The sequence below is a fragment of the Notamacropus eugenii genome, chromosome 4 (assembly GCF_028372415.1).
Source record: "Notamacropus eugenii isolate mMacEug1 chromosome 4, mMacEug1.pri_v2, whole genome shotgun sequence".
Lineage (NCBI taxonomy): Eukaryota > Metazoa > Chordata > Mammalia > Diprotodontia > Macropodidae > Notamacropus > Notamacropus eugenii.
The window spans coordinates 274,547,393-274,575,034 of record NC_092875.1 but is presented as its reverse complement, the minus strand read 5'-3'; the positions used below and the strand labels follow the sequence as shown (position 1 = coordinate 274,575,034).

Below are 27,642 nucleotides of genomic sequence, written 5' to 3'. Positions count from 1 at the left end.
TTCTCTGTACCTTCTCTGAAGTTCAAGGTACTAACATTTTCCCCTGAACTAAGTGAATGATATATGTGCTTGATTAAAGTGATTTTTGACCCCCCCAAAAGTTATCTTTCCTTTTAGAAAAGCAGAACAAAGAATCTGTAATAGCAGGCCCTTCTGTGTATGTTGTGGTGCTTGCTTTTACACCATCCCAGAAGAGACTATTACAAGAGGATAAAAGTTGAGCACATGCTTCAATTACCTCATGGCAAGATGAAGACAGAGAACTTTTTTTCCAAAAGTCATCTTTGAATGAAATTTCTGACTCTTGGAACTTCAGCATAATCATGAAACAATAGCAAATGAAGAATAAGGACCACAATATTTCTTGGTCTTTTAAATTAGAAAAAAAAAACACTCTACAGTTGGTGATGCCTCATGTTTCAATAATTCTCCTATCACAAATCTAGAATTGGAAAGGACTTCAGAGACTATTGAGTGGGACAGGTTTAGTGAAGACTTCTCAGATTGTAGTTCTTCTCCCAGAGGTGAGGTAAGACTGAGAGGCTCAAGGTTACTATATTTTTAGAACAGAATAATTCCATATAAGGATATAAAACTGTGTAGTATGTTAGGGTCTCAATGATTGGATAAAGTTTACCTAATTCTTCAATGTCTTCATTTCAAAAGGGATAGGTTAGATTTCGTGTCTAAAATGTAAGATCATATTCTCAGCTAATGAGAATAATGGTCGGTGGGGGGGGAGGGACTTGAGTTAGGGTCTATATAAATCACTGCCCTTTTCTTTGTCTTCGGCTTTCCTACTCCTACAGGTTAGCCCCGCTTCTCGAGAACTGAATAAATCTCTTTTCGGTCATCACTTTGACAGGCCTCTGTCACACTATCTAGTCTAACCCTTCATTTCAGATGAGGAAACTAAGGCCCAAGGATGTTAATTGACTTGCTCAATGTCAGAGGTAAGTAGTCAAGACCTGAGGCAGAATATAAATTTGACATTACAGACACTGAAGGAAACAAATGTAAAAATATGAATGAAACATGAACACTGCCTTCAGAGAACTTGGAATCTAGACAGTTCAGTAACAGTAAACTTCTAACAGGACACAGTATGCATATAGAAAAAGCAGTACGGCCTTGGCTTTTATTTTCAAGTTTTTCTCTCCCTTTGTAGATGATACTTTGGAAAGGCATAAAGAACTTTCCCTCAGTGTCAGAAGTTTTAACTGAATAAGAAACATGGCCCAACATTTTTCCACTTAGATTTAGGAGATAACACTCACATGCCCAGAATAGAAAAGAAAGATATCTACAAAAAGAGATAATTACAATATCGTCATTTACTGGAGTAAATTTATTCCAGCCCCCTTTTGTGTAATCTTCTTCAATTAGAATGAGCTCCTTGAGGGTAGGAATGCCTCTTTGTTTGCACTGGTAACCCCATTGTTTAGCACAGTATCTGGTACATTGTAAAAAGTTTAATAAATGTTTTATCTGTCTACCTCTGAGACTTAAAGAATGTACTTTTAATTAATACTTTTTTTCTCTAGATCCTTTCAGGAGATATAGAAGCACAGATAAGAATTTCCTTCTACTTGTTGGCACTATAGGAATGTATTCATAAGTTAACACCTGGATACCTAGTGTCACACCCATACACTCTCACATAGTAGAAGAAGTGGGAGGAGAAATCCACTGCTAAATAAAGTGTGCTCCCAGGAACATTACATGAAATCTTCACAGCTGCCCTGTGAGTTTGCTTTCACATCAGCTTCCTAAAACTCTTAAAGGAGCTAACAGTTAACAAGGTATCATCGTGAACTTCACAGAGTGACTGCTGTACTACATCAAAAGAGTTATCGGTAAGATGGGTTCTTTGGCCATGGGAAGAATGCTCTGGGTTTATACCACCAGGAGTTGCCTTCACTGGAATGTATCACTGGATATTCAAATATGATTTATAGTAGCTTCCCAAACAGGGCATCAGGACACTTTGGTGTATTGAAAAGAGGTCTTGGCTGTTCCATAATCACAAAAACTTCTCTGTCACCATTATTTGATTCTTTTTTTTTAACCACAGTATGTAATGGTAATATCAGGGAAAGAAGGCTCATTGCATAATAGAGGACAGGACGCTGCTTGCTATAAGTAATATTTATGTATATTAAAGGAATGCATACCAGATGTCTTGACCTATGAGTGGCTGGAATAAGATTGACTCTTTAGATCTATACCCTTCCCTCCACCCTGCTGTTTGTCCCAAAAAGTTCAGATTATAGTTTATATATGTACCAAAAATTTGTTTCCAGCATATGAGAAATACCTGTTGCCCAAATACAAAATGCAAGTAAATACTTCGATTTTCTTCACAGCAGTTCCTCAACCTGGAACACAGCACAGTACCTCCCTGATTGACTGTTAGCACCTCTTGTATCTGTTTTCTTGGTTGCTACTACCCAAGGGCTGACCTGGACCAAGTCCAGGATGTCAGTTCTGTCTTAAACCAGTTAAGCAGAAAGCAGTATTTTATTACAAAAAAAAAAAAAAAAAACACACACAAAAAAACTTTTTATTTGCAAACAATGTACATTTTTTTTCCTTTCAGGATTAAAATATTATTTATATAAATTATGTATTTACTACATTATTTACTTTTACATGTATTACTTTAAGTTTTACAAAAGGGGGTTCCCTGAGAAGTTTTGAATTTGAATGCTTTCAGTAGCTAAAGTAGCTGATTTCATTAACTCAAGGAATAATTTAGCAATGATTTATGGTTGGGATTTCAAAAACCTGTTCTCTGTGTGTGTCTCAAAGAATAATTTAATCTCACTTCAGTCAATGAAGCATATATTCAAGGAATCTTAGGTTCTTATTCTTTTTTGCAGACAGACCAAATTGTGACCTGAAAGCAAATTTTCTTCCACTCAGTGGAAAAAGTGCTGACTCATTCTGCTGAATCTGTTGTCATGGTACCTGAGTTCAACTCCCAGCTCTGCTACTTACTGCCATTATGACTTTGAACAAGTCACTTAGACTCTCCGAGCTTCAGTTTCCTGGTCTGTAAATAGGAAGGGTTCTGGACTAGGGGACGCTAGATGATGCAGAGAATAGTGTACTGCTCCTGAAATCAGGAACTTTGAGTTCAAATCTGGTCACACACTTACTGGCTATGTGACTCTGGGTAAAAGTCACTTTGACCCTGACTACCTCAGAATGATAATAATAGCACTTACCTCCCAGAATTGTTGTGAAGATAAAATGAGATAACATTTAATAAAATACTTATTATAGTGCCAGGCACATAGAAGGTGCTTAATAAATGACTATTTCCTTCCTTCCAACTCTAAACCTATCACTCTGTGATCTCTTCTTCCATGTCCTATGATTCAGAAGATTCAGAACTCCTTTCTAAGCCACAGTTTTAAAAGGGAGGGAGGAGGGTACAAAGGAAAGGACAGACAAGATAGTGGTTCTTTTGAGTTTTGATAAAATTCATAATAATGAAGTTTTGTTGAGCCAGATTACTATTATGGACATGTAGCTAGATTCTCCTAGAACCCTAGCTTTTACCTAGTTTTAAGACTAAAAATTTTGGAAATTGCATTAATTTTTACATGTCACTAAGCCACTTTTCCTCTGGAGTCACTGATACCTCCAGTAGCTTGGAGGAGTGATGCTTATCATGGTGTCAGTGGAGCATCATACAAGTACATGCCACAACTAACAGACATGTAGCACATGTAGAGAAAGTCCTAAGAGCACCTTAGAAAAAACTTAGACTTGATTTTTCTTAAAGGAAGGTCCTGAGAGGAGCCATCCAGAGGAAGAGGCCTCAAAGGTGGAGGGTACAGTTATCTATTCTACCTAGCCAGAGCCGGGGGCACAGCACTTCCACAATCTGGAAAATTCATATAAAAATTTTTGGTCCTCCCTTCATACCAAAGAAGTCTGATTTTTTTCTTTAAATTTATGAGGTTTTAACAGCACCTTATTGTAAAATTTATGCTAAATATTTGGACATAGACTCTGGGTCCTCTGTTGGCCTTCACATGTTGTCTGTAGCTTCCACAAAACTCCCCCAAAATTACCATTTAATTTCTTCCAGGGGTGGGGAAACTGTGGCCTTGAGGTCACATATGGCCTTCTAGGTCCCTGGGTATGGCCTTTTGCTAAGTCCAAGTTTTACAGAACAAATCCTTTCATTAAGGGTATTTGTTCTGTGAAGTTTGGATTCTGTCAGAAGGCCTCACTTGAGGACCTAGAGGGCTACATGTGGGTTACACCCCTTATCCAGACCTGAGATTTATCAGAACGAAGATGAGGAAAGTCACGATGTGAAAGGGATAACTGTATTTCTAAAATGTGAATTCCTGGGCTGAAATGAAGCTTCAACATAAAGAGCTGTGACCTGGTAGAGGAAATCAAGAGGGAATCCTGGAGAGGAAATGGGATATAAAATGGATATCAATTCAATAAGGATTTATTAAACATCTACTATATGACAGTCACCAAGCTAGGCACAAGTCACACAAAAACAAAAATGACATCATTTCTGCCCTCAAGAAACTTATATTCTACTATATTGCAACAGCCAAGCAGTACGAAAGGCTAGTGTCTATTGGTGGAGGATAGAGAAACTCTAAAATCTTACTCCCCAGTTCTCTATTCTAGAATTCCATTCAGAATTTGTGTTCGTTTTATTCAAAAACTTGGCAATCGTACAATGAGTTTGAAAACTAGCTCTGCTGATTGCTACCTATGTATTCTTGGAAAAATCATTTAACCTCTGTAGGACTGAGCTCTTCCTCTATAAAATGAGGGAAATGGACTCAATAGCCTCTTAAGTCTCTTCCAGCTCCAAGTCTGTGCTCCTAATCCTCAACTCTTTATCCTACTTGCCTTTCACTTCACTCTTGGTGTTCCCCAAAAGACTAATGTCCTTTTTTTCCCAAGGAGTCAATAAAGGGTCTTCTTTTGCATAATATGCAGCCTGTTTGTGTGGGAACTACTCAGATGGAATAGCATCTGGTTATCCCAAAGGATGGTAAATTCTAGAAGGGGAGCCATAACCTTTCTTTTTTTTGCAATGGTTAAGAATTAGGTGGGGCGGAGCCAAGATGGCAGAGTAGAAAGACACACATACGCTAGCTCCGAACCCACAGCCCATAAAATATCTGTAAAAAAGAACTCCCAACAAATTCTGGAGCAGCAGAAGCCACAGGACAACAGAGAGGACAAGATTTCTGTTCCAGAGAGCCCTGAAAACCTCTCACAAAAGGTCCGTTGTGCTGCCACCGGGAGCCGAGCCCAGCCCTGCCTTGGCTGCGTGGCACCCAGACGAGCAGATCCGGGCAGGCTTCAGGGACGGAATCTCTGGTGGCCGCACAGGTCCCTCCAGCCACGGGCTCCAAAGGTTGGTGAGAGGGTCTTCTCAGCTTCCCGAGAAGGGAGTGGGGTGCCCCCATAACACAGGCCCCCTCAGGAGGCAGCAGCGGGGCCGTGGCAGACAGGGGCTCCTCAAGCAGGCAGGAGCCCAGATCCATTGTTGAAGGTCTCAGCATAAACCCCCTGAGGGAACTGAGCCCGTAAGGTGGCCCTGCCCCTACCTGAGCACCTGAACTTAATCTCACACTGAATAGCAGCCCCGCCCCCGCCGAAGCCCTGAGGCTGGGAAACAGCATTCGAATCTCAGACTTCAAGCGCTGGCTGGGCGGATCTGGAGGCAAAGTGGGTGTGAAGAGAACATTCAGAAGTCAAGTCACTGGCTGGGAAAATGCCCAGAAAAGGGAAAAAAAATAAGACTATAGAAGGTTACTTTCTTGGTGAACAGGTATTTCCTCCCTTCCTTTCTGATGAGGAAGAACAATGCTTACCATCAGGAAAAGACACAGAAGTCAAGGCTTCTGTATCCCAACTCATCCAATAGGCTCAGGCCATGGAAGAGCTCAAAAAGGATTTTGAAAATCAAGTTAGAGAGGTGGAGGAAAAACTGGGAAGAGAAATGAGAGACATGCAGGTAAAGCATGAAAAACAGGTCAGCACGCTGCTAAAGGAGACCCAAAAAAGTGCTGAAGAAAATAACACCTTGAAAAATAGGTTAACTCAACTGGCAAAAGAGGTTCAAAAAGCCAATGAGGAGAAGAATGCCTTAAAAAGCAGAATTAGCCAAATGGAAAAGGAGGTTCAAAAGCTCACTGAAGAAAATAGTTCTTTCAAAATTACAATGGAACAGATGGAGCCCAATGACTTTATGAGAAACCAAGAAATCACAAAACAAAACCAAAAGAATGAAAAAATGGAAGATAATGTGAAATATCTCATTGGAAAAACAACAGACCTGGAAAATAGATCCAGGAGAGACAATTTAAAAATTATGGGACTACCTGAAAGCCATGATCAAAAAAAGAGCCTGGACATCATCTTTCATGAAATTATCAAGGAAAAGTGCCCTGAGATTCTAGAACCAGAGGGCAAAATAAGTATTCAAGGAATCCACAGATCACCACCTGAAAGAGATCCAAAAAGAGAAACTCCTAGGAACATTGTGGCCAAATTCCAGAGTTACCAAGTCAAGGAGAAAATATTGCAAGCAGCTAGAAAGAAACAATTCAAGTATTGTGGAAATACAATCAGGATAACACAAGATCTAGCAGCTTCTACATTAAGGGATTGAAGGGCATGGAATAGGATATTCCAGAAGTCAAAGGAACTAGGACTAAAACCAAGAATCACCTACCCAGCAAAACTGAGTATGATACTTCAGGGGAAAAATTGGTCTTTCAATGAAATAGAGGACTTTCAAGCATTCTTGATGAAAAGACCAGAGCTGAAAAGAAAATTTGACTTTCAAACACAAGAATGAAGAGAAGCATGAAAAGGTAAACAGCAAAGAGAAGTCATAAGGGACTTACTAAAGTTGAACTGTTTACATTCCTGTATGGAAAGACAATATTTGTAACTCTTGAAACTTTTCAGTATCTGGGTACTGGGTGGGATTACACACACACACATGCATACACGCACACATACATAGAGACAGAGTGCACAGAGTGAATTGAAGAGGATGGGATCATATCTTAAAAAAAAAATGAAATCCGGCAGTGAGAGAGAAATATATTGGGAGGAGAAAGGGAGAAACGGAATGGGGCAAATTATCTCTCATAAAAGAGGTAAGCAAAAGACTTATTAGTGGAGGGAAAAAGAGGGGAGGTGAGAGAAAAACGTGAAGTTTACTCTCATTACATTCCACTAAAGGAAGGAATAAAATACACACTCATTTTGGTATGAAAACATATCTTACAATACAGGAAAGTGGGGGATAAGGGGATAAGCAGGGTGGGGGGGATGATGGAAGGGAGGGCAATGAGAGGAGGGAGCAATTTGAGGTCAACACTCATGGGGAAGGACAGGATCAAAAGAGAGAGTAGAAGTAATGGGGGACAGGATAGGATGGAGGGAAATATAGTTAGTCTTATACAACACGACTATTATGGAAGTCATTTGCAAAACTACACAGATATGGCCTATATTGAATTGCTTGCCTTCCAAAGGGAAGGGGTGGGGAAGGAGGGAGGAAGAGAAGTTGGAATTCAAAGTTTTAGGAACAACTGTCGAGTACTGTTCTTGCTAATAGGAAATAAGAAATACAGGTAAAGGGGTATAGAAAGATATTTGGCCCTACAGGACAAAAGAGAAGATGGAGACAAGGGCAGAGAAGGATGATAGAAGAGAGAGCAGATTGGTGATAGGGGCAATTAGAATGCTCGGTGTTTTGGGGTGGGGGAGGGGACAAAAGGGGAGGAAAATTTGGAACCCAAAATTTTGTGAAAATGAATGCTAAAAAGTTAAATAAAAAAAAAAGAATTAGGCTCACTATTTACTAGGGAGACAGTGTGTTATGACAGAAAGTATATCGAACTATAATTTCAAAAGACCTGGGTTCTGGACAGGATGTAACTATTTGTTACCTTGGGCAAATTATACAATCTCTCCCTAACATGATGTGACTGGATGACCTTCATAGGGTCCTGAGTATACAGCTGGAAGAAATGTTTGTAGTCATGTGAGGAAAGAGTCCCAGACAGGCTATGGTCACTAGAAGTCGCAATGCATAGACTGCTGAGTTCATGTAGGTCTCAAAATCTTACCTCTCTCAGTGTCAGTTTCCTCATTTGTACAAAGGGGGAAATAATATCACTTGTTTCATAAAGTTATTGTGAGGACTTGGTGAGATAACATGAGTGAAATTATTCTGCAAACCTTAAAGCACTATCCAGGGTGTCCCAAAAGTCTTGGTTCAGTTTAAGCTTTAACAACTGAAAACATGCATAGCTTAAAATCACACCCAGATTTTTGGGACTTCCTGTATAAGTGCAAGCTAATATGATTATTTTTAAGGAACATTCAACTCTGGTTCTATGGTCCTATGTCGATAAAAGCATTATCTGCCATGCTCAAAATGCAATGTTTTTGTCAGGATCAAATGAGATGATAATCATTAAAGTGTTTTAAAAGAATCTAATGTGTTATATGAGAGTAAAGTAGATTATTAGATCTCGAAAATTATGTATTGACAAGAAGCCTTAGAACAGGGATTCTTAACCTTTTTGATTGACTCCTTTGTTAGTCTGGTGAAACTTAGGGATCCCTTCTTAGGGAAATATTTTGAATATGTTGAATAAAATGCATAGGATTACAAATAAATCCAAGTATATTGAATTAAAGGTGTAATTTTTTTTTCCATCCAGTTCATGGAACTCCTAAAATCTATGTACAGAGGACCTATAAGATGCCAGGTTAAGAATACCACCTTTATATCATCATCATCATCACAGGCACTAAATAGTAGGAAAAAACACTGAACTAAAAGGCAAAAGGTCCATCTTCCAGGCCCTGTTTCTGCTACTTACTGATAATCACATAATTTTAGGTTGACTATCTCCATGAGCCTCCAATACTTCATTTATAAAATGGGTCAATAATACTTGCCTGGCCTTCCTCTTGGAGTTCTTGTGAGAATTAAATGAGATGAAAGTATTTTGTAAATCCTAAAATCCTGTGTAAATTAAGGTATAGTTATTACTATTTATATGATTTTAAGATATAAGTGAAATTAACCCTTAGAACTTCACCCTGTCCCTAGGAAGTAATATCAAGCAATTGTTTTCTCGATCCAACAAAATTAAAGGTTTAACTCATCAAAATAACCTAACTCATACGTTCATTTTGTAACTTCTTTTGTTCTAATATGCATGCTGACTTTTGCCTTTCTAATTATTAGGCAACACTTTTCTCCCAACAACTGACATGGAACTCTTGAAAGAGATAATCATGTTTTTGGGGAAATTTCTCTATTACTTTGGAGAGTCTGTAATCTACTATATCATTCCAAAACCTAAAAAGAAAGTTGCTGGTGAAATTGTGCTAATAACAGGAGCTGGAAGTGGTCTGGGAAGATTGTTGGCTTTAAAATTTGTCCGTCTTGGAGCAACAATAGTTCTCTGGGACATTAATCAAGAAAGTCTTGCTGAAACATGCAGGTTAGCCAAAGAACACAGTTCTGAAAGAGTGCATGCCTATACTTGTGATTGCAGCGAAAGACATGACATCTACAAAGTTGCAGAACAGGTAAGACCTATCGTACCTATCACCCAACAAATCACTGCATCTGGTCATCTAATTGTATTGCTTGGCAAGGAAAGGAAGAAGGGTAGACAAAAATCTTCTGGACTTTTTTCAGGATGGGAAACATCTGTGCCAACCCCCTAGACATTATTAGGGTTTTTATACTTTTTTTAAAATATAAGTATTTAAAATGTTTTAACATTCTTTTCTTAATTTTGAGTTAAAAATTCTCCACCTTCCTCCCACCCCTCCTCCACTCATTGAGAAGGCAAGCTACATAAGATCAATTATATATGTGAAATGATTCAAAACACATTTCTATATTAACCATGTTGAAACAAATAAAAAGCAAAAAAATAGAAAAACTATGTTTCAATCTGCACTCACAGTTCATCAGATCTCCTTTTGCAGGTGGATAGTGTTCACTAGAACAATCCCCAAAATCTGAAATAGTTTTTAAAGAAAATTTATTTGGTCATTTGGTAAAAGAGAGAGAGCCAGAAAGAAAGAAGGGTTGACTCCCTCCTCCAGATTCTGGGAGTATCTTGTCAAAGGTTTCAGTAGACACGTCCCATACAGATCATCTGATAAAGGTATTACATGTGACTCACACATGAATTACCTGAATATTTTGAATGGAGTCAGAATCTGGGGGAACCCAAAATTACTTGTAGCCATCTCCAGCATTTCTAGAGAGTTATTGAGGTCAGGATAACATTCTGGGTGTGAACAATCTATAGCTAGATTTAAATAGTATAATAATGAATAAGTTTTCCAAACAATATAACAAAGCACACTTTCCACAATAGTATTTTTCATCATGGGTCCTTTGAAATTGTCTTGGATATTGTACTCATCAAGGCATCTAAGTCTTTCACAGTTGATCATTGTTACCGTAATACTGTTACTGTGCTTTCCTGACACTTCTCACTTCACATTGTCTCAGGTCATTTAAGTCTTCCCGGGTTTTTTTTTTTCCTGAAACCATCCTGCTTGTCATTTCGTAAAGCACAATAGTAATCCATAACAATCATATACCATAACTTCTTCAGCCATTCCCCCAGTTGATAGGTATCCTTTCAGTTTCCAATTTTTTTGCCACCACAAAAAAAGAGCTGCTATAAATATTTTTGTACATATGGATCCTTTTTCCTTTTCTTTGATCTCTTTGGGATACAGATCTAATAGTCATACTACTAGGTCAAAGGGTATGCACAGTTTTATAGCCCTTTGGGTATAGCTCCAAACTGTTCTCCAGAATGATTGGACCAGTTCACAACTCCACCAGTGGTGCATTAGTGCCCCATCTTTTCCACATACCTTTCAGCATTTGCTACTTTCTTTTTCTGCCATGTTATTGAATCTAATAGTTACAAGGTTATACCTCAGAGTTGTTTTACTTTGCATTTCTCTAAATAGTAGTCATTTGGAGTATTTTCTTATGTGGATAGTGATAGCTTTGATTTCGTCTTCTGAAAACTATCTGTTCATATAGTCAAATATGAAATAGACTATTTAGCAATTGGGGAATGGCTCTCAAATGAGGCCTTTTATCAAAGAAACTTGCTAAAAAAATTTCTCAGTTTCCTTCTTTCCTTCTAATTTTGGATACATTGGTTCTGTTTGTGTAAAAACTTATTAATGTCATATATTCAAAATTATCCAATTTATTTTCCATGATCCTATCTCTTGTTTACTCATAAGTTCTTCCTTTACTTATAAATCTGACAGATAAATGTTTTCCATGCTGTCTTAATTTGTTTATAATTTCATTCTTTATGTCTAAATTATGCACCATTTTGACCTTATCTTAGCATACAGCATGAAATATTAGTCTATGCCTAGTTTCTGCCAAACTGCTCTCCCATTTTCTTAGTAATTTTTGTTGAAAGGTGAGTTTTGTCCCAAAAGCTTGGATCTTTTGGTTTATCAAACAATTAAGATGATCATTTACTATTATGTATTGTGAACCTAATCTATTCTACTGATTCACTGCTCTATTCTTTAGTCAGTACTAGATTGTTTTGATGGTTTCTGTTCTGTGATATAACTTGAAATCTGGTACCACTAGACCACCTTCCTTCATATTTTTTTCATTGATTCCATTGATATTTTTGACCTTTTGCTCTTTCAGATGATTTTGTTACTATTTTTTCTAGATCTATAAAGTAATTCTTTGGTAGTTTGATTGGTATGGCATTGAATAAGTAAATTAACTTAGGTTAAATTTTCATTTTTATTATGTTGGCTCAGCCTCCCCATAAACAATTAATATTTCTCCAGTTGTTTAAATCTGACTTTATTTGTGTGAAAAGTGTTTTGCAATTGTGTTCATATAGTTACTCAGTTTGTGTTGACAGATAAACTCTTATGTGTTTTATACTGTCTGCAGTTATTTTAAATAGAATTTCTATTTCTTCTTGTGGACTTTGTTGGCAATATAAAAAAGCTGTAGATTTACTCTATATCCTGCAACTTTGCTGAAATTATTAAATATTTCAGCTAGATTTTTAATTGATTTTCTAGGATTCCTTCACCCTGAAGGCCCATAAAACCTCTCTGCCTTCAGGGGTATTTCTTAGATCCCCTGTGAAAGGCTGAATTTAAGATTGTAAGAATGTAAAACACACATTTTGGTTTTTAGTTGTTTACAAATTAAGATTTTAGTGTCTGGAAAACACATTTATGTCTCAGTCAACCAATATACATTTTTTAAGTACATGCCAGGCACCGTGCTAGGTGCTGAGGATCAAAAAATAGAGGCAAAAAGACAGTTCTGTCCTTGAAAAGCTTACAATATAACAGGAAAGACAACATTAAAATGATTATATACAAAGCAAGCTATAGGCAAGATAAATAGGAACTAATTAAGAGAGGGAAGTCACTGGAACTAAGAGGGATTGGAGAAGTTTGTAGAAGGTGGGATATTAGTTGGGACTTAGTCGAAGTCAAGGAAATCAGTAGTTAGAAAAGAGGAGGGAGACCAACCCCTCCCCCCAAAAAATACCCCTTTCTACAAACAGTGGTTTTAAATTTCAGTTCTTTCTTATCACACAATGACTCTTACACAAAGACTTCCAGCTGTGGATACCTAAAGAAATGAGTTTAATGCTGCCCAGAGAAAAACTTTGTATGGGCAGCTAAAGCTACAAAAGCTTTACAAGCTAGGTTGAATTGTATCCCTGGCCAGTACCCTTGAGTAGAAGATTGGGTCACCCAAAACCAGAAAACTAACAGATTAAATAATGAATACTAATCTGCCAAATAGATGATAGATACCTTTCCAATCTCATAATGATTCTCCTTTAGGTAGTAAGCCTCTGGACCATGAAGTACTATGGCCTACCCCACTAAGAATCTATTATGTTTTCCATTAGTCTTTGTTGCAGCATACCTACCCTGAAATAAAAATAATGTATCTACTTAATCCTCACACTCTCCACCCATCCACCGTAATTGTGGCAAGAGGAATATATAAGCCAAGAGAGCCTAGAATCACAGAGGCAAAAGGGCTCCCTCCAATGCCTGGTAGATGGAACCTGACACTATATACCCAGTGCACCTGGTAGACAGAACCTGGGCCTGTGTATCCAAGAGAGAAAACACAGTAACAGCCTGAATGCCTCAAGAGTTGGTGGAAGTCTTCTACCAATGTTATTACATTAAGCCATAGCTTTCAGCTTCAGAAGCTATTCTAAGATAAGATGTCAAGGCACTGTCTTCAGCTTAGTGAAGAATGGGTATGACAAGTTTGCTGCCATAAAAGGCTGCTTTTCTTTATTTAAAAAATGCTATTTTTTTCAGAATCGCAGAGTCAGAAAAGACCTCAGTGGCTATTTTGTCAAACCCATTGCTAAAAAAATAATTCCCTTCACAGCATACCCCAAAAAGTGATCTTCCAGGCCTTACTCAGATATCTCAAGTGAAAGGAAAGGTTCTACTTTGGTAAAATTCTAATTGTTGTTAAATTCTTCTTTATATCATTTTTCTTTTTTTTCACCTTACACCTATCACTCCTGCTTCTGTCCTTCACAATCAAACACATTTCTAATCTCTTTCCCTTTGATAGTCCTTCCTCAATAAGTCTTTTCTTCTCTATGCTAAATATCCCTTTTTTTATTCCACTGATCTTCACATAACATGGACCTTCTCAAACATTCTCCAGTTTATCATGTTCTCTCCTAAAATGTGGCATCTAGAACCAAATATCATAATGCAGACATGGTATCCTATAGTGGGACTATCATCTCCTTATGCTTTACTTCTCTGAATGCAGCCCAAAATACCAAGCTTCTTTGATATTTCATTTGTGCCCCTACTACTTGAGATTGGGATGTTCAGGGAGGACTAGCACCTCTGGTATGAGGGCTTGCTTAGCCCTTTTCAGGGCTGCTCATCCGCCTTTGGTGTCCACCTTTCACCGACCTCTAACCTATGACTCTAAGAAGCTGTGGCATACCCAGGGGTCACAACGTGGTGAAATCATCTCATTAGATGAGCCAATCGGGATGAACACAACCAACAGGCCACTTGTTGGTGAATTATGGGAATGTCTACCCCCAAACATTTAAAAACTTCCCTTGGAGGAACGGGTGGATAAGAATAATTTGTTCCAATGACCATGAAGGCAGCTGAAGCTGGTTTTGTGGAATGCTTGGAGCTTAGTTAGACATTGAAGACACCAAGGTCATCCCCTGCATACCAGGCTATCACCAGTCATCGTGACTTTTATCTTGCCTCTGGACTTCAGTGATCCTAGAGAGAGTGAAGCTGATGATTTTGAATTGGGGAAAAGACTTTCTGCAACGTCAGAAAAACTCTGAGGATGAGAGTGTTTTAAAGTCCTAGAAGGAAGAGTATCCTATCCTTAAGTAAGAAAATGAATATTTGTTGAATCTAACCAGCAGTGAATTAATGTAATTATGGATAATAGCTTACTTTCTAGAATATTTTATGATTATAAAGCACTTAGAAATAGTTGAAAGAACTGTGGATGGAACACTGGGCCTGTAGTCAAGAAGACCTACATTCAAATCTGGCCTCAGACACTTACTGGTTATGTTGCCCTGGCAAGTCATTTAACCTTTGTTTACCTCAGTTTACTCAACTGCAAAATTGGAATAATAATTGCACTTACCCTGCAGGGTTGTTGTGAGGATTTAACTAGTTAATATTCATGAAATATTGGCTTAGCCCACTTAACACAGTACCTGGTACATAGTAGGGGTTATAGAAATGATTTTTCCCTTCATTTCTACTGTCTCATTTGATCTTCTAAAACTATCCTGTGAGGCTGATAGTATAAGCATTATTCACATCTTACAGAGGAGGAAGCTAAAGTTCATAGAGGTTATATGACTTGTCCAAGGATATAAAAATAATTAATAAGCAATAATGCCCAGATTCAAACTCAGGTTCTTTGACTCTAAATCAACTAAAATTTACTGTATTCCTCTTCATTTCAATAAAACTTCTATAGATTCTCCCAAATTTTTTCTTATGGGAATTTCTCTTCCCTTTAGGAATTTCTGACAAAAAAACCACAAATATCAGTACCAAACACCGTATCTCCTAATGTCTTTTCTTCTTGCCCCCTCCTTCGGATAGGCAACCTAAAATCTACCACCTCTCCAAAATCAAATTGCTTATCATTTTTATCTACCTTCTTTCTTCATTACCTCAAATTCCTTCAAGTTACAATGAACCTGGAAATCAAAAACATCTCAAGCAAAGGAACCACTGACAACTTAAAATTAACAATAACAATATAAGAAGAGTGATAGAGGGGTTAACTATCTAAGCCTAGTAGAAGGAAGACCTGGGTTGAAATCCCACTTCTAAAACATTCAGACTATATGACCGTGTGCAAGTCACTTAACCTCTTAGAGTTCCAGGTCACTCTCAGGTTATAAATTACAGGGCAACCAACCTACATTGGTACGGCAGACTTCCTCACTGAGAATTTCCTATACCAATGAAATCACAAGTCTAATCCAAAAACATCAGCAATAATAGTAACCATTTGTTGTTCAGACATTTTTCATTAATGCCCAACTCTTCATACCACATTTGGAGTGTTCTTGGCAAAGATACTAGAGCAGTTTGCCATTTCCTTCTCCAGCTCACTTTATAGTGGAAAAACTGAGGCAAATAGAGTTAAGTGACTTGCCCAGGGTCACACAGCTCATACACGTCTGAGACTGTAAAGCCAATCATGGTAGAAGCCAAAGTCAGGTGCAAAAAGGATAATTTCCAGTACATTAAATGAAAAAGGATTTGTACAAATAAAACAAATGTAGCCAAGATCAGAAGGGAAGCAAAAAATTAGAGAAAAAATTTATAGGCAGTTTCTCAGATAAAGGTCTCATATCTCAAAGATATATTGAACTTCATCAAATCTATAAGAATATGTCATTCCCCGATTGATACATGGTCAAAGGATATGAGCAAGCAGTTTTCCAATGAAGAAATCAAAACAATTTATAGTCATATGAAGAAATGTTCTAAATCATTATTGACTAAAGAAATGAAAATTAAAACAAGCTTTTTATCATTTTACACCTATTGGATTGGCTAAAATGATTGAAGGGGAATGTGACAAATAAATGTTGGATGTGCCATTTTATAAGAGAACAATTCTGTCATGCTAATTCATTTCCTAAGAAAACACAAATAGGATATTTTTGTTTGGTTAACTAACAATTTAGTTATATAAAGTTGTGTGTGTGTGTTTTGTTTTTATTAGACTTGTGATTTCACAGGTATAGGGAACTCCCAGTGAGAAAAATTATTTTATCAATGCAGATCTGTCCATACAGTGCAAATTTTTAATCCCAGAGTTTTGTAGGCACTGTGAAGTTAAGTGGCCTGCCAAAATCATACAGTCATTAGATAGGTGTCAGAGGCAAGATCTGAACACAGATATTCTTAATTTGTTCATCCATTTTCCAGGCATGTTCAGCTCTTCATGAACCCAGTTACGGTTTTCTTGGCAAAGATACTAGAGCAGTTTGTCATTTTCTTCTCCAGCTCATTTTAGAGATGAGGAAACTGAGCCAAACAGGGTTAAGTGACTTGCCCAAGATCTTACTAGCTAGTAAGTGTTAGAAGCCAGATTTGAACACAGGGAAATAAGTCTTCCTGACTCCAAGTCTGGTGCTCTATCCACTGGTTATACCTTCAATAGAAATAGGTGCATTGGAGGAGAGGAAAGTTGATAAGGAGACCCCTGATTAATACATTCCCCTCCACGTAGTTAATGAAATCATTCAGTCAAATAACATTTATGAAACAACTACTATTTATTCTTTATTTTCCTCAACTATTAAGCACCTAAACTGTGTGTGTGTTCATCCTTCGTTGCTGAAGAAGACCATGCCACCAGAGAAAGAATGACATGACTTGAACTTGACTTTGTTTTGAGTGAGGGAGGGCTGTGCAGGTCACCAGCCTCACTTCTCCTCCAGAGCCATCTGAATCCAGGGACCAGATATTTATCAGGATGACTGGAGATGACCTAGGATGAGGCAATTGGGGTTAAGTGACTTGCCCAAGGTCACACAGCTAGTGAGTGTCAAGTGTCTGAAATGGAAGTGAGATTTGAACTCAGGTCCTCCTGACTCCTGCACTGGTGCTCTATCCACTGAACCACCTAGCTGCCCAAGTACCTAAACTATTTATTAAGCCTCTACTGAGCCAGGTTCTGTGCTAACCATTAGGGATAGAAATATAAAAAAGAGAAATACAGTCACTGACAAAAGGAAACTGAAAGGGGAAGCAGGGCAGAAAAGAAGGTGACTGGTTCACAGGTATGACGGAAAAGTCCAACAGGGAGACAGATGCTAGTCACAAACCTATGACAGCCTAGATAATTTACTCTATGTGAGGTCCCTCTCTTCCAATTGATTGGAAGAGAATATGCCCCAGGTTTACAATGGGATTGTTTGATTCCTTTTGTTTTCACAATGTCATCTCACCTTTGCCATGAATTAATTGTGTCTATTGATTATCTATAAAAATTAAATGAATTACTGGAGACCTGTGAGCTATAGTTTTAAGAGTGAAGATCAACAAAGTGGCTCGAATCTAGGAGTAGCCAAGCCTTAGAACCTCTGCCTTATAACTATGAGTTGGAGGGATGGCTCATAGTGGGGTGGCATTTCAAGGAGTTTTAGTAGAGTGGTCTTGAGGGAGAAAGATCATGAGTTCTGCATGGTGATCCTGAGATACAAGGCAACTATGTAGCAAGATGACAAAGCCTTGGAACAACAAAATCCAAAGGTCACAGATTATATAAATTATTTGGGGGTTTTCTCCTATTCAGGTTAAAAGAGAAGTTGGCGATGTTACCATCCTCATCAACAATGCTGGAGTTGTAACAGGAAAACCATTCCTTGAGACTTCAGATGAGCAAGTGGAAAAATCTTTTCTTGTTAACACCTTTGCTCATATTTGGGTAAACTATTTTCTTTTTAAGCATAAAGATTATATAGTTAATTGTATTTCTCTAAATATCTGTTTATATCCATTCATTTATGAAAAATCTAATGGGGATACACTTGGATTGACAGACCAATTATTAGTGATCTGGTTTGACCTCATCCTTATTCAGTTTCATCTGACTCCTGCAGATTTACTTCATTTTATCTTCCTACTACAAAGTTCCGTCTGGTCCCAAACACGATTCCCTTTCCCAACTCCTTCTTATTAAGTCATGTCTTTTTAGACTGGGTAGAAATTGCCTGGCTAAAAAGATGGATTGTATTTATAGCAGATATTGTATGAAAGGCAGAAAATTTCTGTGAGATTTTACTGAGTGACAGGGAGAGAGATGCTAGTCAGAAAGTCTATGACAACACAAAAGAGGAAGTATATACACACATACATATGTGATATACATATGTGTATATTATGCACATAATGCCCTTTTGCAGGGCATGGAAAGAGTAAAAAAAGAGAACAAATACTCTATTTGCAAAGAAAGGATGGTGTCACTATAATTTTCAATGAAAGAACAAATGATCCCTATTAGAATAGCTGAAAATCTTTTGTAGCCAACTATTCCAAATCACTTGACCAAATTTCAAAATTATTTTCCCCTGAAAGTTACCTTCTTCAAGTGTGTTTTCCCTATAGCTTATTTAGCTATCTATTTTCATGGTGTCTTTGATTTTGTTCAGATTTGGAGAAGGGAGAGGAAAATTAAATTGTCACAAGAGTATCCAACGTTCTAATGACTTTAGCAGATTGGAAAACTAATGGTCACTTTCTCTACTAAAAATACAAACCTAAAATGCTCCACTGATTCAATTAGGAAAAACTTCATTTTTATTAATTTTGTGTTTATTTAACGAACATTTGACTAAACTGAAAGCTTTTTGAGGTCAGGGTCCACATTCTTTGTATCTGCCAAAGTGACTAGCATATATCTTAGCACATGGTAGGAAGTCAATAATATTAGTGGAATGAATTCATAAAATGTTGGGGTTGTCTACTTATGTCTTTTAGACTTACAAAGCTTTCCTTCCTGCCATGATAGCTAGCAACCATGGTCACTTGGTCTGTATTTCAAGTGCAGCTGGACTAATTGGCATAAATGGACTAGGAGGTGAGTATTTTATGGGGCTGATGTGGTCCAGGGTGATATGGACCTTGCAATTTGGATCCTGCCTCAATTTATGAGAAAATCTCCTTAATGGATTTGAATTAATCTATGTTCAATAGAAATTAATCTCTCTGTGTCTCATCAGTATTAATATGGGATTGCTTTAAAAAAAGATTAGCTTACATGCTTGCTTTTATTTTTTAAAAAATTTTGAACTTTAAGAAAATGTTTGGTTGTTTGGTTTTTAATATTTCCTCAATATTAGAAGCTTCTGGGGGATGCAGGATGCTTTTTTAAAATAAATTTGAAAGTATGTTCTATTCTGAAATGGACTAATGGTACTTTTGGGGGAGAATAGAAGGTGAGAAGCAGTACAATGTGAGTTCAGAAAAAGGTTCAGAATAGATACAAGCTGAAGTCTGCCTGATCAAATCCTGGTGTTAGAAAAGCATCCTTTATTTCATCTATCCTACCTAAAGCACCCTCAATATGATGTCTGAGAGGAGTTAAAAGAATTAATTTAGGGAATCTTTGAATGCCACTTGTCAATGATATTGTACATGAGAACCCTGAATAGAATGAAAATTTGGATGATATAAACCTACATATGTGGGTAAACCTAGTATTATTCGATAACATCTACTGCTATTTTAACCTTTTTTGTATCAACAATTATTAGATGTAAATAATGAAATCTCCATTGATATCCTGCTCCAAAATCTCATCATAGTATGGAACGGACTTTGAGTTGAAAAGCAAGTCAATGGAACACAAGTTCTGGAAAAACTTACCTACATGGTATTAAAGAACTGAACACTTGTAAAGAGAAATAATGATCTATAAGAGCTAGTTTCATCAAGTATAGAGTATAGCAGACTAAAATTATCCAGTGGAATATAAGCTCCATCAGGCAGAAGCATTTTCATTTTTTTCCTGTGTACTTCCAGTAGCCAATACAGTGGCTTGAATTAAACTAAATTTCCTTTTGTAACAGTATTATAATATTGATGTCTAATCAATGCCATTTCACAGATATAGTTTATCTAGTTTTTAGCAAGGTATTTGACAAAATATCTCATGATATCTTTGAGAATAAACTGGAGACATATGGGCAAGATAACAGCACAGTTAACTCTATCAAAAACTGGTGGAATGAGCAAATGAGAGTCAAATGACAGGAAAAAAAAGTTGTCAGTAAGGGCTTGACATCACACTGGAATGAGGTCTGTAGTAGAGTGCCCTAGGGATCTATCATTATGTTTTCATGCATAATAGTTTTATCAATGAATTAAATCATGGCATCAACAATATTCATATCAAATGTGTAGATGATGCAAAGTTAAGATATTGGGCAACAAAATTGGTATCTAAAAATATAACTAAAAGTCACAGTAATTAACTGCTATAAGATGGAATTTAATAAGTATAAATGAAAGTCCTACACTTTAGTTCAAAAATTAGTGGCACCTAGTCATTGACAATGATAGGACTTGTATGACAAGTCTATGATCATATATAGGAGAGTTGATGGCAGGGACTGGAAGAAAAAAGCATGGCTTGACAACAGTTCACATGAAAAAAGATCTGGGAAGTTTAGTGGACCAGAAACTCCATATGAAACGTCCATGAGATCTTGGATTATGAACTTAAAAATCACAATGTCTACATTAATGGAAGCGTAGTATCTATTAGACCAAAAGAGATTACAGTCCTGTGTGCTGATCAGATTACATCTGTGTTCAGTCCAGGGTGGCACATTTTAGGAAAGACGCTAACAAATGGAGAATATCCAGAGGAGAATGATCATGCTGATAAATGATAAGAGAGTATACTCTATGAGGTATGGCATAAAAACTGGGGATTTATACCATGGAGAAGAAGAGGACTTAAAATGGACGTATTAGATCTGGAAGGGAAAAGTCAATAAACATCTATTAAGCACCTGCTATGTGCCAGGGATACAAAAAAAAAAAGGTGAAATGAGTCCCTATGCCCAAGGGTGAGCACAGTCTAACAGGGAAGACAACAAGCAAACAACTATGTGCAAATAAGATACATACAGAATAAATTGGAGATAATGAACAGAGACAAGGCACTGCATTAAAGGTGACTGGGAAAGATTTCTTGTAAAAGGTAGGATTTAGCTGGATTTGAAGAAAACAAAAGATGGAGATGAAGAGGTAAAGAACTCTATGCATGAGGCATAGTCAATGAAAGTGCCCAGAATCAGAAGATGGAGTATTTTGTTTGAAAAGCAGCAAGGAGGCCAGTGTCATTGAATTACAGAATACATGGCGAAGGGTGGGGGGTGGAGAAGTAAAGTATAAAATAACTGGGAAGGTAGGAAAAGGCCAGGTTATGATGGGTTTTAAAGAGATTTTTTTATTTTACTCCGGAGGCAACAGAGAATTATTGACTAGGAGAGTGACATGGTCAGACTAATGCTCTTGGAAGATTAATTTGATAGCCGAATGATGGGAGTGGGGAGAGACTAGGCAGGGAGACCAAACAGAAGGCACATAGTCCAGGAAGGAAATGAGGAAGACCTGTTCCAGAGTAGTGATAGTATTAGAGGGAAAAAAAGAGGCATGCATGACAGATGTCATGAAGGTAGAATTGACAGAGTTTAGCAATAGATTAGATATGGGAGGAGGAGCAGAGAGGAGAAAAAGTGAAGGGTCAAGAATGATATCTAGGTTATAGGCCAGGGTGACTAGGAAGATAGCGGCACCCTTGATGGTAACAGGAAAGTTAGGAAAGAGGGGAGGTCTGGGAAGAAAGATGATTCCAGTTTGGAGCATGTTGAATTTAAGATGTCTATGGAATATCTTATTAAGAGGAGTTACCTGGATTTTTCCGGGCTTCAGAGGACAGAAGTAGGAGCTGTGGGTGAAAGTCACTGAGAGGCAACTTTCATCTTGACAGAAAAGAAAACTTTCAAATCGTTAGGAAGATCTGAAACTAGAATAAGGATACTTCTGAAGGTAGTAGATTTCAAATCCCAGGAAATCTTCAAGAGGAGGTTGAATAGCCACTTGTCAGGGTTATTGTAGAGTGGATGCATACTTGAGTACCTGATTGTACAAGAGGATCTTTGAGGTTTCTCCCATTTCTGAAATTCTGTGATTCTTCATTCCATGGTTATTATGTCACAAGTCTGAAAAAGATCCACTACTTCAGGTAAGCTTCGAATTAAAAAAAAAAGTTCCAGGAAATAATGTTAAAAATCTATTAATAATACTATTGTGATCTCTCCTATATTTCAGATTATTGTGCAAGTAAATTTGCATCATTTGGATTTGCAGAATCTATTTGTTTTGAATTGAGAAAACTAAAGAAACATGGAGTTAAAACTACCATTGTCTGCCCATATTTCATCAAAACTGGAATGTTTAATGGTTGCACAACCAAGTAAGAGATGATTTTATTTTTATAAGAATCTTTGCATATTCCAGACAGCAGTATGGCCGAGGCAAGCTGGTGCATTCCAAAAGACACTGGATGAACTGACAGCCTGAATTAGAGTCCCTAGCCTTCTACTAAGGAGCTGAGTGACCCCGGACAAGTCACTTCACCTCTATAGACCTCAATTTCTTCATCTGTAAAAGTGTTGGACCAAATTATGTCCAAGTTTCCTTCCAACTCTAGGATTCTTGATTTAAAAAAAAAAAGTCATCTGGACTCCTTTTAATACTTCAGGTATCAATAATTTGATCAGAGTGGGTGCTCCTTCCACTATTACAGATTACAACCCTTCCATATCTTATCCTTCATGAATTACAACTGGGTGGGAAATGCCATCTGTTAGCTGACCTTCTGTGAATGTATTTTACCAGACACAGTTACCTTAGAATTGATCATAAGATCATAGACTAGGAACTAGAAGAGACCTTAGAGGTTATGGAGTCCAACCCACTTGTTTCTAAAGAGAGAAAACTAAGGACCAGGGAGTTTAAATGAATTTGCCCAAAGTGACATAGACACCAAGTGCCAGAGTCAGAATCTGAAACCAATTTCTTCTTAGACAATTGATCTATATTCTATAACTAAAGTCCACATTAGAAGCCTTTCCTTCTTGTGAGGACCTGTCAGAAATAGCCCCCTGACAGCATAGCATTTGAGGACTGAGTCACTTTGATGACAAGATAAACCGTCAGAGTAGGACTTGGGTGTAAGTATCAGTGAGACAATATTAACAAATATAGGTGGAAGATTGGCACATTTTCCATCAGATTATGCCAATAATCTAATGACTTTTTTTTAATATGCCCTGAATTTCATAGTTAAACATTACTTGGGATCTAAAATTCCAAATGGAGCATTAAGAGTAATAGTTTTTCATACTTAGTATTGAGCCAGAGAAATTCATCTATGAAAAGCTTTGCCCACTAAAAAGAAGAAATATTTTTATAAGATAGTAGAATGTAAATGAAGAAGCATGGGGCAATAACAAATATTTTAATGCTAAGTGTAAGGTTGCTCAATGACTCCCATACTTGAGGGGCTGGCATGGAGAACAAGATCAACTGATGCAATTCAGGTAAACAGAGAAGTTGTCAGACTTTAAACGTATTACAACTATTTTATACTATATGGGGGTGGGGATGAGGGCAGCGAGAGTCTCATGAGGGAGGAGCCAGATTGAAATCATGCTGAGAACACCACTGGTAACTATTCAGAGAGAGGAGACCCCCTAGTGCTATCACCTGTCAGCTCCTGTCATCTCCCCAGCAAATTCTATTCTCACTCCTTCATAGTAAATCCATCTACAGAGAAATTTTAAGAAGAACAGGTAAAGCCAAATGGCACCTGAACTATGCTTAGAAGGAAACTACAGGTCACGGTAAGAAGGAAGTACCTTCTAAAACACGAGGAACCACTTGTACAAAAGCACAAAAGAAAGAAAAGGAATGTTATGGATGGGTAACAGCCAATCAGCTTTCAAAGACTTGTACTATCAAACTTGCAAATCATACAAAGTTAAGAAGGGTCTTTAACAATGGCTGACAGAGGATCCAGCAGAGCTCTTGAGAACTGGGGCAAATTTAATAAGAAAAAGTTTAACAGGTATAAATGTAAAGTATGATATTTGAGTTCAAAATTTGACTATACAAGTAAAACAGAGGAGAAGTACAGCTAGCTATCAGTTCTTCAAAGCAAACAAGTTTGAAGGCTTTAGGAGATTACAGGTTCCATTTGAGTTAACAATGGGCCATGCCACCTTCAAGAACTAATGTGATTTTAGACTGTATTAAGGGAAAAACAGCAGAAGAAGGGATAGTGAATCAAGTAATCAGTGAATATTCATTTAGTGCCTACTACGTGTCCCTATTTAAAAAAAAAAATTAGGTCCTTCTTTATTAATTTTTGTTCTCTATAAACAAATGTGACTTGATAGCACAAAATACATAGAATTCACCTCAAAAGGTGCAACATATTTGACAATTCTCTCCCCCCCCGCCCACCCCTTTCAAAATACTTATATTCTAAGGGGGGAGGGGGGAGGAATACACATGTAAGTATAGACAGAAAATTATAAATAAATACAAAGAGGTTTGGGAAAGAGGATACTAGAGTTACTAGTACTAGATGTAGGTAGGTATTAGATGTAGAGAGGTACTAGATGGTACTAGATGAAGAAGTATTATATCTTCACATTAAAGGAGATACTTAAGCTGCATTCTGAAAAAAGAAAGAGATTGTATCCAGTGAAGGTGAGAAGTGCATTCCACTTATTAGAGATGACCAGTGAAAAAAATCACAGGAATGAGAGACAGAGTACCCTGATAAGGAAAAGAGAGATGGCCAGCTTGGCTAAATCCCAAAATGTAGGAAAGATACCACTGTACATTGATGTTTTAAAAGTTCAAGAGATAGTTTCTGTATAATTAGTCATTTTATTAATCATTTAAATGTTAGCATTTTTTTTTTTGAACAATTGGAACTGACTTGCCAAGAGTCACGCAGCTGGTAAATATCTAGGGTCAGATTTGAACTCAGCCCCTCCTGACTCCAAGATCAGTCCCTGCTGCCCTCTACCATCTTACTAATAAAAGGGTTAGTGACACTGAAATGCCAAAGACCCCTTACGGAGGTGGGTGCAATCAACTCTGACTGGTTAACAATGAGAGAGTGAACATTACAATGAGAGATGGACCTATTCTATGAAAGACTGGGGATATGTCATTTACTTCTAAATTGCCTTGGGCAATCTAATCAAAGAATTTATAGCTACCCTTACCTATGTAGACTAAATTCATTGTAAGGTTGGGTAGGATCTGATCAAGACGGAAGAGAAAGTTAATTAATCTCTTTATCAACAATGTCCTTCAGATACTAAACCTAGAAATGGGGACTTTGGAAAGAAGGGTCTCCCCAAATCTCTGGTCATTAATAACCATTTCTCTCAGTACAATGAGGTCTGAGAGACAGTTTGGAGCCAGGATGTGAAGGAACACAAAAGCAAAAGAGAGGAGTTTATATTTGAACCTAGAGGCCATAGGAAGTCACTGAAGTTTATTACTCTGCCCTAGTCAAACCACGTATGGAATGATATATTCAGTTCTAGGTGCAACATTTTAGGAAGGTGAAGGATGAATTCAAGAATATTCAAAGGGAGGCAACCAAGATGATCATACCATACAAGAATAAGTGGAAAAAAACCTGGCGATATTTAGCCCAGAGAAGACTTGGGGAGGCAGGGATGATAATCCTCTTCAAGTACTTGGAGGGCTAGCATATGAGAGGAGAATTAGACTTGTGCTGCTTGGCCACAGAAGGTAGAACAAAAAGCAATGAGTGGGAGATGAAGAGAGGTGCATTTTGACTTCTGTTGGAAAGACATCTTAGTAATTAGAGCTTCCCAAATGTATAACGGGCTGCCTTGGGAAATGTTCACCATCACTGGATGAATTCAACCAGAAGCTAAATGATCACTTGTTTGATTTCTTTTAAAGGGAATGCTTTGTCAGGGACAAGTTGGGCCAGATGGCTTCTGAGGGTCTTTCATATGCTGAGACTCATTGATTATGCTCTTTTTTGCTCTGTCTCTCCAACCAGTGGAGAGAAGATATAATTGCAACTACATTTGTATAATATTTTGGGGGAGGGGGGGCAAAGTTCTTTACAAGTCAAGTCAAATAAATTAGTATTTATTAAGCTCTTACTAAGTACCAGGTACCATAGTGATCATTGAGAATATGTACAAAAACAGAAAGATAAGTCCTGCCTTCAGGGAGTGTACATTCTAATGGGGGAATTTAGCATATAAAAGGAAGTTGGCAAGCTAAAGTGCCCCCCACCCAGGTGATACAGGAAGAGAGAGAAGAAGTACCCATAGGAGCCTAGTAGAGAAAGTCTAAGAATCATGAAGAGGCATGATGACAAGGCTGGCCAAAGCATCCCCCTTAAAATGACAATTCTGGGAGGAATCAGCCAATCCCAGGAAGAGGCTACAGGAGCAACAGGTAAATTCAGTGTGAAAAGTCCAAGGGTGTGTGCAAACTTCCAGGATCAGGAGGTATCTGTGATATGATAGAGAAAATCCAGCAAGTCAGAAGTGCAGCCTACGGAGGAATAAAGACATGAAATGAAAAGAGGAATGACTGCTTCAATAAATTTAGGAATACACACGTGCATGCGCACACGCGCACACACACACACACACACACACACACACACACACACACACACACACAAGCAACGCACGTACACTTAAAGGCACCCGGAGAAGCAAGAAATGTAAAGAACAACAATTTTTTTCATTAACTGTCTCACTTGTACAGGAGTTTGTTCAGTTTCAATGACCACATTTTTCAAATTTTTTTTTAAAAAGATATATTGAAGGAAGCTGAGAGGCTTTTTGAAATGACATACTTAATTTCTGCTGTCCAAGGCTTACCCAGTTTCCAAGGACTCATCACCATCTCTCTCTCTCTCTCTCTCTCTCTCTCTCTCTCTCTCTCTCTCTCTCTCTCTCTCTCTCTGTGTGTGTGTGTCTCAGGCTCAGCTTGAGGAAATCAGGACTTGAAGTGTTGATGACATGACAGGGTATTAGTCAGATGGTAAGAGGTAATAGTAAGTGGTTGAAAGCAAATGGGAGTAGAAATGAGGCAAGTAATAGGGAAGCATAAGCAGAAAAACAAGAGACTTTGCTTTGGTGCTTTAGCAGCACTCTGTTTACAATCTCACCAGGGTTCAAGTTCTCTTGATTTGATTGAGCTCATTTCATTACCATCTTAGTTCTTCCCAGTACTCCCAGTGCTATGTGAATGCAGGATCTGAAATGAAGTCATGCTTCACATGGGTCCCCAGAGAGACCTTTCTCTCTTGAACATGACTTTTATGTTTTGGGAAAATATTATTTATTGAGGCTGTTTACTGGGAATATAGGAGAATGGCAGCACACCCAACAGGGA

At 37.7% G+C, this 27,642-nt stretch overlaps 1 protein-coding gene across 1 annotated transcript in view; it reads left to right on the top strand.

Annotated features, from left to right (window-relative positions):
- Positions 1-1,687: 1,687 nt before the first annotated feature.
- The window catches only part of LOC140501254 (short-chain dehydrogenase/reductase family 16C member 6-like), a 29,507-nt gene continuing 3,552 nt past the window's right edge, over positions 1,688-27,642 (top strand). Inside the window, exons 1-5 of the mRNA XM_072604628.1 lie at positions 1,688-1,856; positions 9,278-9,624; positions 17,945-18,076; positions 19,129-19,228; positions 22,492-22,636. Of these exons, the coding sequence (XP_072460729.1) occupies positions 9,304-9,624; positions 17,945-18,076; positions 19,129-19,228; positions 22,492-22,636 (698 nt within the window). The 5' untranslated portion in view covers positions 1,688-1,856; positions 9,278-9,303. The remainder of the gene's footprint in view (positions 1,857-9,277; positions 9,625-17,944; positions 18,077-19,128; positions 19,229-22,491; positions 22,637-27,642) is intronic.